The sequence below is a fragment of the Cetorhinus maximus genome, chromosome 13, assembly GCF_964194155.1.
Source record: "Cetorhinus maximus chromosome 13, sCetMax3.hap1.1, whole genome shotgun sequence".
Taxonomy (NCBI): Eukaryota; Metazoa; Chordata; class Chondrichthyes; order Lamniformes; family Cetorhinidae; genus Cetorhinus; species Cetorhinus maximus.
Window position 1 is genome coordinate 80,817,504 of NC_135891.1, and position 17,047 is coordinate 80,834,550.

General features: G+C 43.7%; 1 protein-coding gene across 1 annotated transcript; it reads left to right on the top strand.

Moving 5' to 3' along the window:
- Positions 1-404: 404 nt before the first annotated feature.
- Positions 405-13,237, top strand: LOC144688754 (cathepsin L2-like). Its single transcript, XM_078555668.1, has 7 exons — positions 405-545; positions 3,692-3,814; positions 6,721-6,873; positions 8,149-8,370; positions 8,593-8,758; positions 10,487-10,592; positions 13,138-13,237. The coding sequence occupies exons 1-7, from the start codon at positions 414-416 to the stop codon at positions 13,235-13,237; spliced, it is 1,002 nt and encodes a 333-aa protein (XP_078411794.1). The 5' UTR covers positions 405-413.
- Positions 13,238-17,047: the final 3,810 nt, after the last annotated feature.

Consider the following 17,047-nt stretch of genomic DNA (forward strand, 5'->3'; position numbering starts at 1 on the left):
GGTGGAAAATTTGATACAGGTTTGCTAGGAAATCTCAGAGGATGTGGGACTGGAGTCACATATAGGCCAGACTGAGCAAGGTTTCCATGCCTGAAGGACGTTAGTGAACCATTTGAGTTTTTATGTCAATTCAACAGCCTCATTGACACTTTGACTGAAACCAGCTTTTCATTTATAGACTTTTAAATAAACTGAATTATAATTCCCAAATGTCTATGATAACATTCCAACTCACATTCTTTGGGTTATTGATCATAACCTCTGGATTGCTAGCCCAGTAATATCATCAGTACACTACTGTACCCTATCTCTATTCAGGCTAACTTTAAAAACAATTATGCCCAGTGTAATCTTGAATGTTATTTACCATAGCTGATTAATGCCATTGGTTTTGTTCCATCAGACTGTCTATCATGAAGTTCACTCTGTTTTTCGGCTGTGTGGTGATCTGCATTCTGGCTTCAGCCTCTGGCTCCCCATTTGACCCAATATTGGATGAAGGCTGGAAAAGCTGGAAATCATTTCATAATAAGCAGTACAAAGAGGTTATAACAAGCAAATGTTGATTATCCTACAAAAAATTAAGTTGGTAAAGGTTGTAGCGATTTTGTACAATTGAAATTTGACTCAAAACAGCTGACATTAATATAGGGCCTATAACATAGTTAAACATCCCAAGGCACCTCACAGGAGCATTATGCAAGAATATTTGATACCAAGCCACATAAAGAGATATTAGGACAGCTAACCAAAAGCTTGGTCAAAAAGGTTGGTTTTAAATGAGGAAAGGGAAGGAATTCCAGAGCAAATCAGGGATGGGCAAGACTTCTGAGATGTAGGAACCTGGGATCGTGGAGGTTTGTAGAGGTTACAGATGGAGGGAAGATTGAGTCCATAGATGTATATCAAATCAAAGGTGAAAATTTTAGAATCGAGGCCTTGCTGGACAATGTAAGTCAGCAAGAACAAGGGGTGATGGGTGCACGGAATTAGGTGAGAGTTAGGACACAGATATAGAGTTTTGCTTGAGCTCAAATTCACCAAGGCTGTAAAGTAGGAGGCTCGCCAGGATAGCATTCGAATACAAAAACAGAATTACCTGGAAAAACTCAGCAGGTCTGGCAGCATCAGCAGAGAAGAAAAGAGTTGACGTTTCGAGTCCTCATGACCCTTCAGCAGAACTGAGTATAGTTAGGAGAGGGGTGAAATATAAGCTGGTTTAAGGTGGGGGGAGAGAAGTTGGGGGGGGTGTGGTTGTAGGGACAAGCAAGCAGTGATAGGAGCAGATAATCAAAAGATGTCACAGACAAAAGGAACAAAGGGGTGTTGAAGGTGGTGATATTATCTAAGAAAATGTGCTAATTAAGGATGGATGGCAGGACACTCAAGGTACAACTCTAGTGGGGTCCTTGGCTTGCTGCATTGTTCCAGTGAAGCCCAACGCAAACTGGAGGAACAGCACCTCATCTTCCGACTAGGCACTTTACAGCCTTCCAGGCTGAATATTGAATTCAACAACTTTAGATCTTAAACTCCCTCCCCCGTTTCTTCCCCCTCCATTTTGTTTTTTTCAATAATTTATATAGATATTTCTTTTCCCACCTATTTCCATTATTTTTAAATCTATAACTGTAATACCTTGTCAGCCTTTCCACCCCACCCCCACTAGAGTTGTACCTTCAGTGTCCTGCCATCCATTCTTAATTAGCACATTTTCTTAGATAATATCACCACCTTCAACACCTCTTTGTTCCTTTTGTCTGTGACATCTTTTGATTATCTGCTCCTATCACTGCTTGCTTGTCCCTACAACCACACCCCCCACCAACTTCTCTCCCCCCACCTTAAACCAGCTTATATTTCACCCCTCTCCTAACTATACTCAGTTCTGCTGAAGGGTCATGAGGACTCGAAACGTCAACTCTTTTCTTCTCCGCCGATGCTGCCAGACCTGCTGAGTTTTTCCAGGTAATTCTGTTTTTGTTTTGAATTTCCAGCATCCGCAGTAGTTTTTTGTTTTTAGCATTCGAATAGTTGAGTCTAGCGTTAACAAATGTTAATCATTTCTTATCAGGTTTTTTTCTGTTATTTCTCCCAATTAAAGATTAAATGTATAATTCTTATAATGAACGTTTAGTTTGCACAATCTTTCTGAGTCTGATAGATTATATTTAGGTAAGATTTGATTTTGTTGAGGAATCTTACAGGAAAGCAATTTAAAAACTTTAAATAACATTAATGTATAGACATGATCTGATGCCAATAAATTATGAGATTATGAGACTCCAAATCTGCTGAGGAATTAAAGCTGCTTTTAATATAATTGCCCCAGTAAGTTAGTGTGTCAAGATACATAATTATCTTTTGCAGTTTTCTCCATGGAGAGTTGCAGATTTCAATCAAACCTGTCCAAGGAAATAATGAGCATGAAATTGGGGCTTAGTGCACTGCCTGTGTCTCCTCAGTCTCTGCCTCACAGCAATAGCACATGAATAAAGCATTGGGGCATAAAACAGGAGGAGGCCAGTTAGCCCCTAGAGCCTGTTCCCCATTCAATTAGATCATTGCTTGCAACCCAACTCCATGGCCCTTTTAAAAATTCTTTCTTGGGATGCGGATGTCGCTGACTAGGCCAACATTTATTGCCCATCCCTAGTTGACCTTGAGAAGGTTGTGGTGAGCTGTCTTCTTGAACCGCTGCAGTCAGTGTGGTGTAGGTACACCCACAGTGTTGTTACGGGTGGAGTTCCAGGATTTTGACTCAGTGACAGTGAAGGAACATGATATAGTTCCACATCAGGATGGTGTGTGACTTACAGGGGAACTTACAGGTGTTCCTAGCTTTCCACCATTTAGAAGTTGCCCTGTTCTATCCTATCCAAAGTGAATGACCTCACATTTGTCTACATTGAAATCCATTTGCCACAGTTTTCCTCATTTTCTTAATCTCCCAATATTTCTTTATAATTTTATGTCTTCATCTACAGTTGTTGCGATATCAACTATTTATATGTCATTAGCAAATTTGAATAATGGTTTTTATCCAATCAGCCAAGTTGTTGAATTTAGTGAGTAGACGTTCAGGGCTGCTTGATGGAAACCAGGTGTCAGTAATAGGAGAGGCCAATCTAAAGGGCTATGCTACCTTCTATGCATGTTGCCCAAGATGGTCAGCAATGCTTTACCACAGTTAACCTGGTCTATTCCAACAATCAGGAGAGAAGATCCACAAAGAGAAGAAATTAGAGATTCTATCAGGTATCTACATTTAAGAGTGCCACTTCTTTTAAAGATGCTGGTGGGCAGTCCTTTAAGCTGTCACAAGGACAACACTTCAGTAACAATGTTTTCCTCCAATTTGATGATAGATTATCAGTGCAGAGTGGAAATTCCACTAAAAGGAACTGGTCAGGGACACAGGAAATGAAGTTCCTGACTTTGACCCACTTCCAGCAGTGATGCTGCCCTTGAGGAGAGTCACCAACCATTAGGTCTGTTGTTAGTGAGCAAAGTTGTCCATTTCAACACAAAAGATCAGAGCTATGACAGGAATGGAGGAATGGGAATATTAATATGGAATATAAAATCTGTTTCTTTCTTATTTGATTGTGCAACTGCAGTGTTAAATAATACCCATATTTTCAATAGTGAAAGGAGTTAAAGTTTAACTTTGATGTAATATTGCTTTTAGCATGAGAGGAATTATAAAAGAATGGCTTGGGAAGAGAATATGAGATACATCGAACAACATAACCTGGAACATTCAATGGGGAAACACACATTTACTGTGGGAATGAACCAGTTTGGAGATCTGGTATGTACTAAAGGGAGGTGAGAGATACTAACTTCTGCTTGTGCTTTCAATGAATCAAGAATGATAGTGCTTTGTACGTTGCCAATGAGGTGATGAAACAAAGACCTTATAAGTTCAACAGTGTTTTTTGCTAATTGTGACTCAAAAGTAAAACACTGCCAATCTGAAATAAAAACAGAAAATGCTGGAAATACTCAGCAGGTCAGGCAGCATCTATGGAGTGAGAAATATTTTGGTTATTTAGCCATCTGATACACATGGAAACCCAATACCATGTTTAAGAGTCCCCAGCCAAGCTACTGAGAAGTTTACACAACTAACATTCTTGTATACCTATATGAAGCTTACATTTGCTTTCTGTAAGGATACACTCCACCTACCTGTTCAGGGAGTTTAGGAGGCAGTTTGGCAAGTTGCAAGTCTTACAGCTCCTCAGTACAGAGGCTTCTTATTGGAGTTTAAGCAGCTAAGCAACAACAACTTGCACATAAAAAGTGTTTTTAACATAGAAGAATATCCTAAGATGCTTCACAAAGGAATAATCAGAGTAAAGTTGACAATAGGACACAGAAGGAGATATTAGGAGGGGAGCTTAGTCGAAGAATGAGGTTTTATTGAGACCCTTAAAGGAGCAGGAGGTGAAAAGATGGGAGGAATTAGGGAGGGAGCGTCGGACAATGGAGGCAAAGCAGCTGATGGTGTTGTCCCAATGGTGAGTCAAAGGAATGGAGGGGTGCACAAGAGACAAAAGACAGAACAGAGAGTTGGTGGGTGGTGGGGAGAGATGGGGAATGGTTGTAAAGCATGCAGTTTATCAACAGAGAGTTCCTCACTGCTTGTCTGGTTAAGACCACTCTTCACAGTTATCTGTGTTTGAGTGAGAAGAATCCGAACTCTCAAACACAGCTGTATCCCTTTGAAATCACCCATTGGATTACTGAGTATCCCATGGAGGGTTGACTCTGTACCAATCTTCCATCAGCAGACACGTTGACATGGAACTATATTAACTCAAAAGATATCCTACCTATCTCCCTTTAATAGGAATAGTCACTAGTTGGCCATTAGGAATGGGAATGTTAATATGAAGAAGCTTGGGTTTTAGCTTTTACTAGGCAGGTAGACAGGACACAAGGGGCTTCTCCCACCTGGCAAAACGAACAGTACTATTCATTGTAAAGCATGTGAGTGCATTGCCACCACACTCCTGAACCCAGCATGAACAGTTGGTCATAGGCTTGTAGCTCCATAGATTGAAGACACAAAGGGTTGAATCTTAACTCACAAAAATAGGTGTGTTGGGGTCATGTCAGAGTCTAACATGCCAAAAATCTGATCCAGAAACTGACCCTGTCTCAAAGCCACCATCAAATTTAAAGGACGTAGGTTGAGTACTGGGCAATGAACCTGGGAGATGGTTTTGTCATTTGGTTATGGGCTTCCTTTTAGACCATCATGCAATCTGCCCTGTGATTGAGATATCCACCCCCTAGGCCACCATGGAACTTCCCCCATGATTCTGACCTGCAGGATGACCATGGGCCCCCTCCTTTTTTGAGAGCCTCAGATCACCAATGAACCTCCACCCACTACCCCCACACTGCCCCTCCCACCCCCCACCCCTCCAACCACCATCATCGTGACCAAGATTCCCTTCCCCCATGATCCTGGCTTACCCCTGTATTTGGGGCTTGTCAATGATCTGGGCCACTTCCATCATGAACTGGACACCACTCCCTCGTGATCTGGATCTTCCTTGTGATTTGGAGCCACTTTACTCCTCTCGATTTGGACCCACTCCACGTTCTAGACCTCCTGGGATCTCTCTCACTCTCCCAATATATCTACCCCCTCATGTAGGCTTCGGCCCTTTGATGTTTCCTTTCTGTTAGGTCCCCAGTCTATCAATCAGGTTGCCTGTGGAAAGGAACTCCATTTGAAGATCCTTGCAGGACAATACTCTGCAGCACATTTGGGAAACCTGTTCTTATCGGTTTTCTGCCCTCATAACTGGACCCCATCCCTACCACCCCCAACCCACCCTGCATAAAACTCGCCTATAGACTAAAATCCAGGCCCAAGTTTCAGTAGCAGTGGCTTGCATCTGCAATCCAATCATGAAAGGTGCTGAGCCTTCTGGCTAAGAGTTCATGTTCTCATAATGAGCCTTCTTCTAACATCTTCCAGCAACCTGCCATCCCAAGTCTCAAAGTCTCTTCAAGAGCTACGTGACAGACATTTTTCTTCCATGTAGTGACATAAATATTTGTGACATATCCAACTCCAACTCCAACTCCATCTATCTCTGAACAGTGATCACCTTGTTCCAGGTTTCCACCACCTACTGTACTAACTGCTAATGTACTCTCTGTTACCCTTTGCAAGATGTTTAGGAGATTTATTTGGTCAAGATTACCAAATTGTCTATGAATGCTCCCCAGAGGACTTGCTTAATGTGGACCATAAGGGGTCTTCCTGTGATTTTTCTCTCTGATGTTAAGACATCCCATTAATTGGACCACACCTATGCTGTGAGAAAATCTAGGCCACAGATGTCTGAAACTGCCACAATTACAACTCTCTACTTCAAGGTAGATGTTCATGGAAGAGGCATCATGGTGGAGTTGGCAGAAATGGCTGTGGATGATGCTTTGAATACGAAGGCTGGCAGAGTAGAAAGTGAGAACAAGCGAGAACATTCCAGAAATGCAACTCTCTGATGTACTCTCTTAATAAAATTCTGACTGATTCTCAGAGATCCTAATTTCTTACACTCAAGATGCCATTTAATGAACTTTAGATGATCAATAGTGCTCATTTATACAAATTCACTGTGAAATTGTAAAATAATGATAGAATCTTTAAAGCCTAGCAAAAAGTTAAATTCAAATTTCTTGACTTTCTAGACCACTGAGGAGTTCAGGCAGCTTTTGACTGCATCCAACATAAAAAAAGCTGAGAACTCAACTTGCAAAGTGTTTACAGCTCAGGAGAAGGTTGAGCTGCCCACAACTGTTGACTGGCGTCCTAAAGGTTACATTACTGCAGTGAAGGACCAGGTAAAGATGAGGAGAAATGTCTCTGCTGGCCATTAAAGTGAGATGTTTGTTGGTGACAGACAATATTAAAAACACAATGAAGGACACCCTGTGGGGAATTGTCCGCTCCCATTTGCAGTGGGCATCATAGCAGGCGGGAGTATCGGGAGATCACAAAAATTGGTTTCATGTCATCGCAAAATAAGTTTACGATCGTCGGCTCCGCCCATCAATAGTGGGCCGCATTTCCTGCTGCTGCACGTCAGGAACCTAATTTCAATACTTTAGCATCTCATGATCACCACAGCCACCACCTCCCAAGCTGGAGTGGCGAGATTGCTGGACCTCCTGCAGCCAAAGCGGGGGTAGAGGACATCATGGCGGGCCTCCAAAAGGCATTCGAGTGACGGGTCACTGAACTCTTCTTGTCTCTCAGGGCCATGTCTTCACTGGAGCAGTCCTGGACTGCAAGCAATAAGAACTGTGTGCATGATTGCAGTTTATATATGCCACCCAGAGTGAAGAAATGGTGAGGTAATAGCACGGCAGGTGATTCAGAGGCTGCTCGCCAGTGAGACAGCATGTTTCCTGTGGCTGCATATCTTATGAGGTGGGAAGCGGATGATACGATGTAAAAACCCACTATTGTGGCCGGCGGGTAAAACGTTGTTTTTCATCCCCGCTACCACACTTGGTGCAATTCTGGGACGATTCCATCCCTTGGCTTTTTATGATAGTCAATATAAGCAACAATGAACGATGAGTTTGCTGTGTTGAGTTGAGATCTGTATGATTATGTAATTAATTACACATGACATAATACATCAAGCCAGAAATTATGGAACAATTTCTTTTGTGTGCTATATATCACACAATTGGAAACACTTTCTATAGAACGCTGATACTCAAAGAAAAGCCCTTACATTTGCTTTTCTCTTTTTTTAATCATTATTATGCGATCATTACTTCTTTGAATTTTCTTCTCTCCAAATTGCCATCTTGCTCTCCCTTCCTCCCACATGCATTCCCAATGTGGTGAAAGTCTCATGGAATCACCTCCTGCACCGACTCATTCTCCCCGTGACACATATTACTGCTTTCAATTCCTCTTAAAGTTTCCAGGCTATTAAAAACCTATTTTAATAATGAGTGCATCTTTACTTTTGCTCTCCTATCTCACCTGCCTTTTCTCTTGGTCCAGAACAACGGTCTTCCTCATGAATTCCTCAATTGTCTAAAAATAGGAAACGCCCTAAAACATTTCTCTGCTCACTGTGACTTTTATTTCTTTGTTAGGGGCAATGTGGCTCGTGCTGGGCTTTCAGTACAACTGGAGTACTTGAAGGACAAGTGTTTAGGAAAACAGGAAAGCTCATTTCCCTGAGTGAACAGTACCTGATGGATTGTAGCAGGGCAGTGGGAAACGCAGGATGTAATGGTGGATCTGTCTTGGGCGGTTTCCTATTTATAAAGGAAAAGGGTATCGCTTCTGAGCAGTCCTATCCATACACTGCAAAGGTAACTCTTCTCTGTAACTTCATTGTTTGGCATTTGTCAGATTGTTGATTGGCTTTGTTTATTCAACTTGTTATGAATGGAAAGAAGATCCCACACCACTGCCTTGAGTTTTTCCAGAAAGCTGCACTTCCAACAAGTTAAGGCAACAGCTGCCAGGAAATTCCCAATGAACATTCGGATCCCGTATGTGCTGAGCTTTCTCTGACTTCCTTTTTGTTCCAGGATGGCAATTGTACATTCAACCAAAACGACATTGTCGCTACTTGCAAAGGCATCAAACAGATTCCAACAGGTTCTGAAGCAGATTTAGCTGCAGCTGTGGCTACAGTTGGACCGATATCTGCCGGCATAGACGCAGAGCACAGATCTTTCATGTTATACAAATCAGGTAAGAAGCCAGTTTTACTGGGAGTTAAATTGGTTCATGCCAGCTATTGAGCGTGAAGCAGGAGACACACATGCTTCATGTGCCAGAAAAAGTCTGTTCCAGGGTCCACCCAATGTTGCTCCTCAGGTCTCATCTTAATAATTTGGCAGTTGCCTATGCCAATCCATTTTCAGCATTCTCCAATAGGCAGCATGGGAGAATACTTAGAAGGAAATGACGAAGGAAGATTTAAGATTACAGCCTACCATTATGAACCAGTGTCAGTAACAGCTCGATGGTGTATAGCAGCTTCAGATATCTAAACAGCAGACAGTGCAGCTCTGCATTTGTTAGTCTGCTAACTCAGAACCACTGTATCCAGTTTCTAGTTCTATCTGGTCATTGATAGGTACATGCGCTCATGCCTGTAATACAGGCCCCAGTAGGTGGCTGCGTTCCTCCATTGTTCGCCTGCCTTCCTACTCAAAAAAGACAATTTTAAAAGTGGGAATCCCGTTGGAAAATCCATTGTCCTAATATTTTGGATACACCAAAAAACAACAGTCTGAGCAATTGGCACAAAACTTGCTGAGCAACTCAAATGGTAATGGGAAAGAGACAGAATAACCGGAAGAAAAGGCTCAAATACTCTCAAAATGTTACTACAAATTTTTCTAGCGGGAGCCTTTAAATGGGTGTTCATTATCAATACGTAATGGGGACACATGGGCAAGTGGATGATGAAGAAATGCTGGCAAATTGCATGGCTGCTTCTATGACATAATTGGAGCCTAATTTTAATACAATTATTTAATAATTGGCAGACTCTTCATTTGCTAAAATTATATGGCAAAAACCTGGCATAACAGAACTCCAGACATCTTAACACCACAATCTGTCTTATCATATGATCTATCAATATTAAAGCCTAAAAATTCCACTGACACATTCAATGAGTTAGAACTATTCTAGGGTGAAACCAAGCATCCATCTGCTGCATTATCCTGCCACTGGCCTAACCAAAATCCATGGATCAGGATCATTTTAATATTTTGGGTGGACCTCCAATGCATGGCACCACAGGGACACTGACCAGCTGAGAAGAATGATACTGGAGTGTTTCTCCGAGAGGAGACACTTGAGGTCCAAATTGGGCTGAAGACAAAGGTAGCAGAAAATGTTTCAACATTGAAGTATCTCTTCAATAGAAATTGGGATACTGGGCCTTCCCTAGACACCACCCCTGCTCTCAGTTGTACATTTAGTTGTTGGATCTGATGTATCCATCAGGAGTTGAGCTGCACAGAAATTCTGGAGTTGTGCAAGAATGTCTTCAAGCAGTTCTACTGAAGGGCCATGAGGGCTCGAAATGTTGACTGATTTCTTCTCCGCCGATGCTGCCAGACTTGCTGAGTTTTTCCAGGTAATTCTGTTTTTATTTTGTTCAAGCATAGGGGATGGGCTTAAGAAGCAACTGCGTCCATCTCCCTTCCACTCAAAGACCACAACTTCTTAAGGAAGATGGGAGTGGCTGAAACCTGGGATGTTGAGGATCTATCCCAGCTTGTCCCTCCACAGGGATCGTGCTGGGGATCCACCCCAATCCCATCCCTGCAGGTCAGAATTTTTACCCTTGTGTACCTTACCATGGATCTTAGATATTTCCATCACAAAATTCCAACCTCTATTGTGGAACCCCGTAACATTTATCAATTCTACAATAAGTTATAAACATTTATTTTTGGTTAGGAATATTTTATGAGCCTCACTGCAGTACTGTCAAACTGGATCATGGAATTTTGGTGGTTGGATATGGAACTGAAAATCAGAAGCCATTTTGGATTGTTAAAAACAGGTATGTCACAGAGCAGATGTGAGAGCAAGTTGTTAAACACATCTTAATTCTGGCTCAGAGTTTAATTTTGTTTACAATTTACAGGTGCCAAAAAAGGTTTTGGGGTGAACTTTATGGCACCCCCTGCTGGTGTCTTTGAAGGTGGGGAAGAACATAAAATAAAGCAGGCGGCCTGCCCACCACCTTCCCCTGACCCCCGAACTGTCCCCCATTCTATGGTGGGCGCCGAAGGCATCAGGCAGCTCGTCGACCCTTACGCCCATTGTGGCCCTTCAGTGGAAAATTAACTGCCATTTAAGGGCCTCATTCTGCCTCTGCTGCAATTTTTCAGTCTGCAGGGGGAAGGAGAAGCAAGGCAGTCAGCTTGGCCACTTTGACAGCGTGGGCTGCTGTTGACGGGAAGCGGGGAAATCTCTTATCGGGGGTCCCCTGTGCCCACTGGAGGCACCCCCAAAGATGGCACCCCCACTTTGTCCCTTCACCTTACTAACCTGACCCCCCACTTTCCCTTTCCCTCTCGCTTGGGTCTCCCAGCCATGCCGCCCATATCAGATTACCTGAAGTCCAGGAGACATCTTCACTTTTCTTTGTGGGACTGGCTGTAGTCCCAGCAGTGGCCACTAGTGTCTTCTGGCACTGTTGGCACTACAGAGCTGTGAGCCAATCAGATTCACCAGCAGCTCTATCGAGCAAAGCTTCCTGTCCCTGAGGGGTGGAAGTCTCACTGTGCACTAATTCAGGCTGCCCCAGTGTACTATCGCTGTGGGGCAGCCAGGTTTTGCATTGGTGAGGTGATGACCTACTTTTAGGTTGGGAGGGGTGTGGTGGCAGTGGGTGCGGGTAACCTGTCCCCCCTGTAAAATCCATCACTGTGTCACACTGGCAATTGTTTAATTTCTTCCCCCCCCCCACCACCGATTGAAATTTGTTGCCAAGATATTATGGCAACAATAATATTGTTATTATTATTGTTAACAATAATAATATTATTAATATAATTTTACGTCAATATTTATCCCTCAACCAATATCACTGAAACAGATTACCTGGTCATTTTCTTATTGCTCTTTGTGGGGGCTGAGGTCATGCCAGCAGCTATATAAGTGCAAATTCTTTCCAACATTAATTGGGAAGCGTAGTCTTATAGTATCATACACCACCAGGAAGAGGAGATAAATCAAAATGCAGTAACTTAGAATAAGCTTGAGTTTAATTAACTTAGGCAGTTGAAGGAAAGATAGAAGAGGAATGTTTGGGATCTATACCACTAAGGTAGTGAAAGAATGTGTGCTATGCATCGTTGTGGGTAGTATGCAGGACAGAGTAGGTAGAGATCAGTGAGAGCGAGGTCACCTGTCAGATGACAGGCAGAACACATTGACCTTGTGCTCTGTGTGATTAGCATTGGCTGTGAAAATCTGACAACTTTGGCAGCAGGAAGAGTCTGTTCTTTTGTTTTAATAATGTTTTTTACTATCTCCCCAGAATCCTGGCCAATAATGCAATCAGCGAGCACCCTGGTGTGTTTGAGGCACCTCATAAGCTTTAGTGCAACTGGTGGGCACACAAGGCACTGAGGGTTACTGCAGAAAGCCCACAAGAATTTAACCTGGGGTGGGTCCCCATAATGTAACTGGGTTAACTGAAATTTAAAGACTGAGTTAAATTATGAGGACAGGTTGCATAAACTTGATTTGTATTCCCTCGAGTTTAGACATTTGAGGAGGTGATCTGACCAAAGTGCTTTAGTTGATAACGTGATTCAATAGGGCAGATTCAGAGAAACTATTTCCTCTGAAAGGGGGAATCCAGATAAAGTGGGCACAATCCTAACATTAAGACTAGGCCATTCAGGAGCAAATTGAGAAAATACTTTTTCACACCAAGGGAAGTTAAAATATGGAACTCTTTCCCTCAAAATGCTATGGATACTAATTGAATCTTTCAAGACTGAGATTGGCAGATTATTGTTGGGTAAAGCTATCAATGGATAAGGAATGGGAGGAGGGGGAGGTGGTGGCATAGTGGTCCTGTCACTGGACTGGTATTCCTGAGGCCCAGGGTAAAGCTCTGGGGGCCTGGGTTTGAAACCCACAATGGCAGATAATGAAATTTGAATCCAACAAAAAGCTGGAATTAAAAGTCTACTGATGACCACAAAATCATTGCTGACTGTCATAAAAACTGATGCAACTCCAGACCCACAGCAATGTGGTTGACTCTTAAATGCCCTCTGAACAAGGACAGTTAGGGAGGGATGGGCAATAAAAGCTGGCCTACATCACACAAATGAATATAAAATAAAATGGGGTTGTGGTACAAATCAGCTGTGATCTAAGGAGAAGGTGGAACAGGCTCAAGGAACTAAATGGCCCATTCCCATTTTGATGTTCCATATTCTAGAGACTCTATCTTTCCAAGTCTCATGACTCTCTATGCCTTCAATGTACATCAAGGTATTGCCTTCAAGTCTTATTTGTATGATTTGATTTCTAATGATAAGCCTCACCAGGACCGAAATGGAAATCTCTTTTTATTCATTCAGCTGGGGAGCAAGTTGGGGCAATGAAGGATATGTCCACATGGCGAAGGACATGGATAACAACTGTGGAATTGCTACAAACGCAGTTTATCCTGAGGTGTGAAGGTTTAAGCATATCAGCTAGAACTGGACACAACTCCAACGACAAGAACCAAATTAAGTCTGCTCAGAGCTGCTGATTTTTAAGGATCATTGTTAACACTGTTTGTTTTCATTCACCTTTGTCATTGTGGTTTATGGAGGTTTAGCTCCAGGATGTTAAAAAAAATCTATTATTATGAAGACAGAAACCTTTTCTTGGAATCAATGAAATAATAACCACATGTGTTTAAACAGCTACATAAAGGATAACATGACTGCAAATTTGTTGTTTGTTTTAATACTGTATGATGTGTTGAGTGACTACATTGTCGAACAATGGGCTTCCCAAACTGCGGGTCACGACCCCCAATTGGTTCGCAAGGCAGATTTTGGGTCGTGAGCACTGAGGCAGCAATGGCTGCCATGGACTGAGTGTGAATCCTTGGGCAACATTTTCCCCCGATTTGGGGGGGATGTGCGGCAGCGGGTGTGGGCGGGTTCCTGATGGGGGTGCGCCGCCATTTTACGTGGACAGGCCAATTAAGGCCCACCCAGCGTGACGTCTGCCAGGAAGTGCTATGTGCTCCCTGTGCGAGCGGGGAGGGATTCCCTCAGCCGGGAGTGCGCTCTTTTGCTGAGGCTAAGTGCTGCTTCAGGGAGATCAGCTCAGATGTTAAACTTTAAATAAAGCTGAGAAAAAAATTTCGCTGCCATGTCCCCTCATGTGGCACTGTCACATGAGTTGGGACATGTCCATATCTTTTATTTTGAAATATTCTTACATTTTTAGATCCCCCATGAAACCTCATCCCACCTGTGGATGTGGTTTCATGCTTTTTCTAAAAGCCGCCTGGCCTCCTCGCCTGCCCGCCAACCTTAAGGCTGGACGGGCAGGTTCATTAATTACCTTAATTACTTTTTTAAAGGCCTTAAGTGGCCGAACCGACAATCTAAATGACGCGCAGTGACATCGGGACGCCCGCCCGATGTCATCCTGCATCATTTTACTCGTCGGCGAGCGGGCCCCGCTGCTTTGTCCTGGATGGTGTTGAGCTTCTTGAGGGTTGTTGGAGCTGCACTCATCCAGGCAAGTGGAGAGAATTGCATCACACTCCTGACTTGTGCCTTGTAAATTGTGGACAGGCTTTGGCAAGTCAGGGGGTGAGCTACTTACCACAGAATTACTAGCCTCTGACCTGCTCTTCTAGCCACAATATTTAAATGGATAGTCCAGTTCAGTTTCTGATCAATGGTAACCCCCAGGATGTTGATAGTGGGGAATTCAGTGATGGTAATGCCATTCAACGTCAAGGGGAGGTGCTGGATTCTCATGATGGAGATGGTCATTGCCTGGCACTTGTGTGGCCTGAATATTACTTGCCACTTATCAGCCCAAGCCTGAATGTTGTCTAGGTCTTGCTGCATGTGGGTATGGACAGCTTTAGTATCTGAGGAATGCAATTATCAGCAAACATCCCACTTCTGATCTTATGATGGAGGGAAGGTCATTGAAGATGGTTGGGCCTAGTATCCTAGGCCTAGGCCCTGAGAAACTCCTGCAGTGATGTCCTGGAGCTGAGATGACTGACGTCCAACAACCACAGCCATCTTCCTTTGTGCTAGGTATGATTCCAGCCAGCAGAGAGTTTTCCCCCTGATTCCCATTGACTCCAATTTTACTAGTACTTCATGATGTCACACTCGGTCAAATGGTGCCTTGATATCAAGGGCATCACTCTCACCTCACTTCTTAAGTTTAGCTCTTTTTTCCATGTTTTGACCAAGGATGTAATGAGGTCAGGAGCTAAGTAGCCCTGACAGAACCCAAACTGAGTGTTATGGAACAGAAGCCGACACAGTATATTTAAATAAAACTTAATCTTTATTGCTATTTCTTATTTTTAAATGGGACTTTTCTGCTGAATGAAGACAATGGCTGGGATTTTCCATGCCCGCAGGCGTCGGGCGTGTTTGGTGGCATGAACGGACAATATGGCGCGATTGGTTTCACGATGGCATGAAACCAGTTTGCGATCACCGCTCAGCCTGCCAATGGCGGGCCCCGTTTCCTGCCATCGGACGTCGGGAACCTCATTATAATACATCAGCATATCATTATAAGGCCAGCCTGCTGGACTCATCTCCCGCCGCTGGATCGTCCGCCCACGTCGGCGGGAAAACACACTGACGTGTTTCACAACAGCACATAAGTGACGTGCACCTGGAGGGCTGCACTTCACTCGGGACTTCAAAGTTTTTTTGTCTACCTTGCTTCGGTCAGCACTTGCAATCATCAGTGGCAGGCTTCACAGACAGCACTACATCACTTTTAGGGGTCTCATGGGAGGTCCCTACTTACCAGATCAGCCATGTGTGGGAGACTTTTCAATGGCTGCAGGGCTAGGGCTTGCTTGGCAAAGAGGGAGAAGTGGCCTCAGGTAAGGGAAGAAGCAGTAGGACAAGCGATGTACTGGGGAAGGAGAGTATCCCAGGGTGTGTGTGGGGGCACATGTTGATCTGTGCAACCGGCCTCAAAATGATGAGGGCTGAGGAGGCAGTCTTTAGAGGAGTTGAGGCCAGATAGAAATGTGAGGTATGTGTATGAGAATGGGTGGTGATGTCCCTTGAGATGGCAGTGAGTGAGATGCCAGTGAATATGTGATGGGCTTGAGCGTGTGAGTTTAGAGTGATGAGATAGTTCATGCCTTTGGCTGCATGGATGAGATCATTTATCCTCTATCTGCATTTGATGGTCAACCTCTTCTGTGCAGCATTGGCAATGAGCACTGCTGCCATTACCTCCAAGCCAGAGTGGTAATGTTGCTGCCCCTCCTGCAGCCAGAGCTGGGGTAGAGCACATCACAGCGGTCCTCCATGGTGTCAAAAAGGCACTCAGGGTCTGCAGTCTGCTTGCCTTTCAGGGCCATGTCTTCTTTGCTGCAGTCCTGGGCTGGAAGCACTGAGTCTGGCTGTACTTCAAACGTGGTGTCTGACGTGATGAAATGGCGAGGTGATGGGGTGGCAGGGCAATGAGAGCCCACCCGCCATGGAAATGGCATGTTCCCAGGAATGCATAATTGATGTGGTGGGTTTGGGATGATATGACATGGAAACCCACTATCACGTCCGGCAGGTAAAGCATCATTTTACTCACCTGCTACCGCATTTAATGCAAATCTGAGATGATTCCGCCCAATTAAGATGGCTGACCCTCTGCCTGTGAGTCACCAGAACAAAAGAATTCACTTCTCCGTTTTGGAAATGTCACACCTCGTTATGTCTGAGGAGCTTCTAACAAATCACCTGGAACTGTACAGACCAGCTTTAAAAAGAGCTGCACAAAGGCCATTTGCATTTGATAAGCCAAGCTTGTTAGCAGGGTCAGTGAGCCTAAGGAGTCAATGACTTCCCAAATACAGACCTTCAACAAATAGCACCTCTTTCAACATAAAATGGCTGAGACATTATCAGTCCAGGATATAAAGCCAATTTCTAGACTCTGGATAAACATTCTTTGTTGAAGCCATTGTGGAGAAGTAAGGTCACATGACCTAAGACTGTGGTTTGCTGAACAAGCTAATGTTACTCCCTGAGCTGCATACCCCAGTCTGCTGTTTAACGTCCAACTGGCAGGCCACACAGAAGCAAGCTCTGGCCAGGTTGGACAACTGGACCCCATCTAAACTGACTCTGCTGGCAAGATTTTGTACTATCCCCTACAGAACTGATTCAATCTCTACTTCATCTTGTGACATCAACACCATTGGAAAAGTGAATCTTACACCATTGGCTTTCAGCCAGCCAACCTGTGGACTTTGATAACAAAAACAGA

Coding starts and splice junctions, on each gene's coding strand:
- LOC144688754 (XM_078555668.1), top strand. CDS start 414: ATGAAGTTCACTCTGTTTTTCGGCTGTGTGGTGATCTGCATTCTGGCT. Junction 3,815..6,720: donor TGAACCAGTTTGGAGATCTG/GTATGTACTAAA, acceptor TTGACTTTCTAG/ACCACTGAGGAGTTCAGGCA. Junction 8,759..10,486: donor TTTCATGTTATACAAATCAG/GTAAGAAGCCAG, acceptor ATTTTTGGTTAG/GAATATTTTATGAGCCTCAC.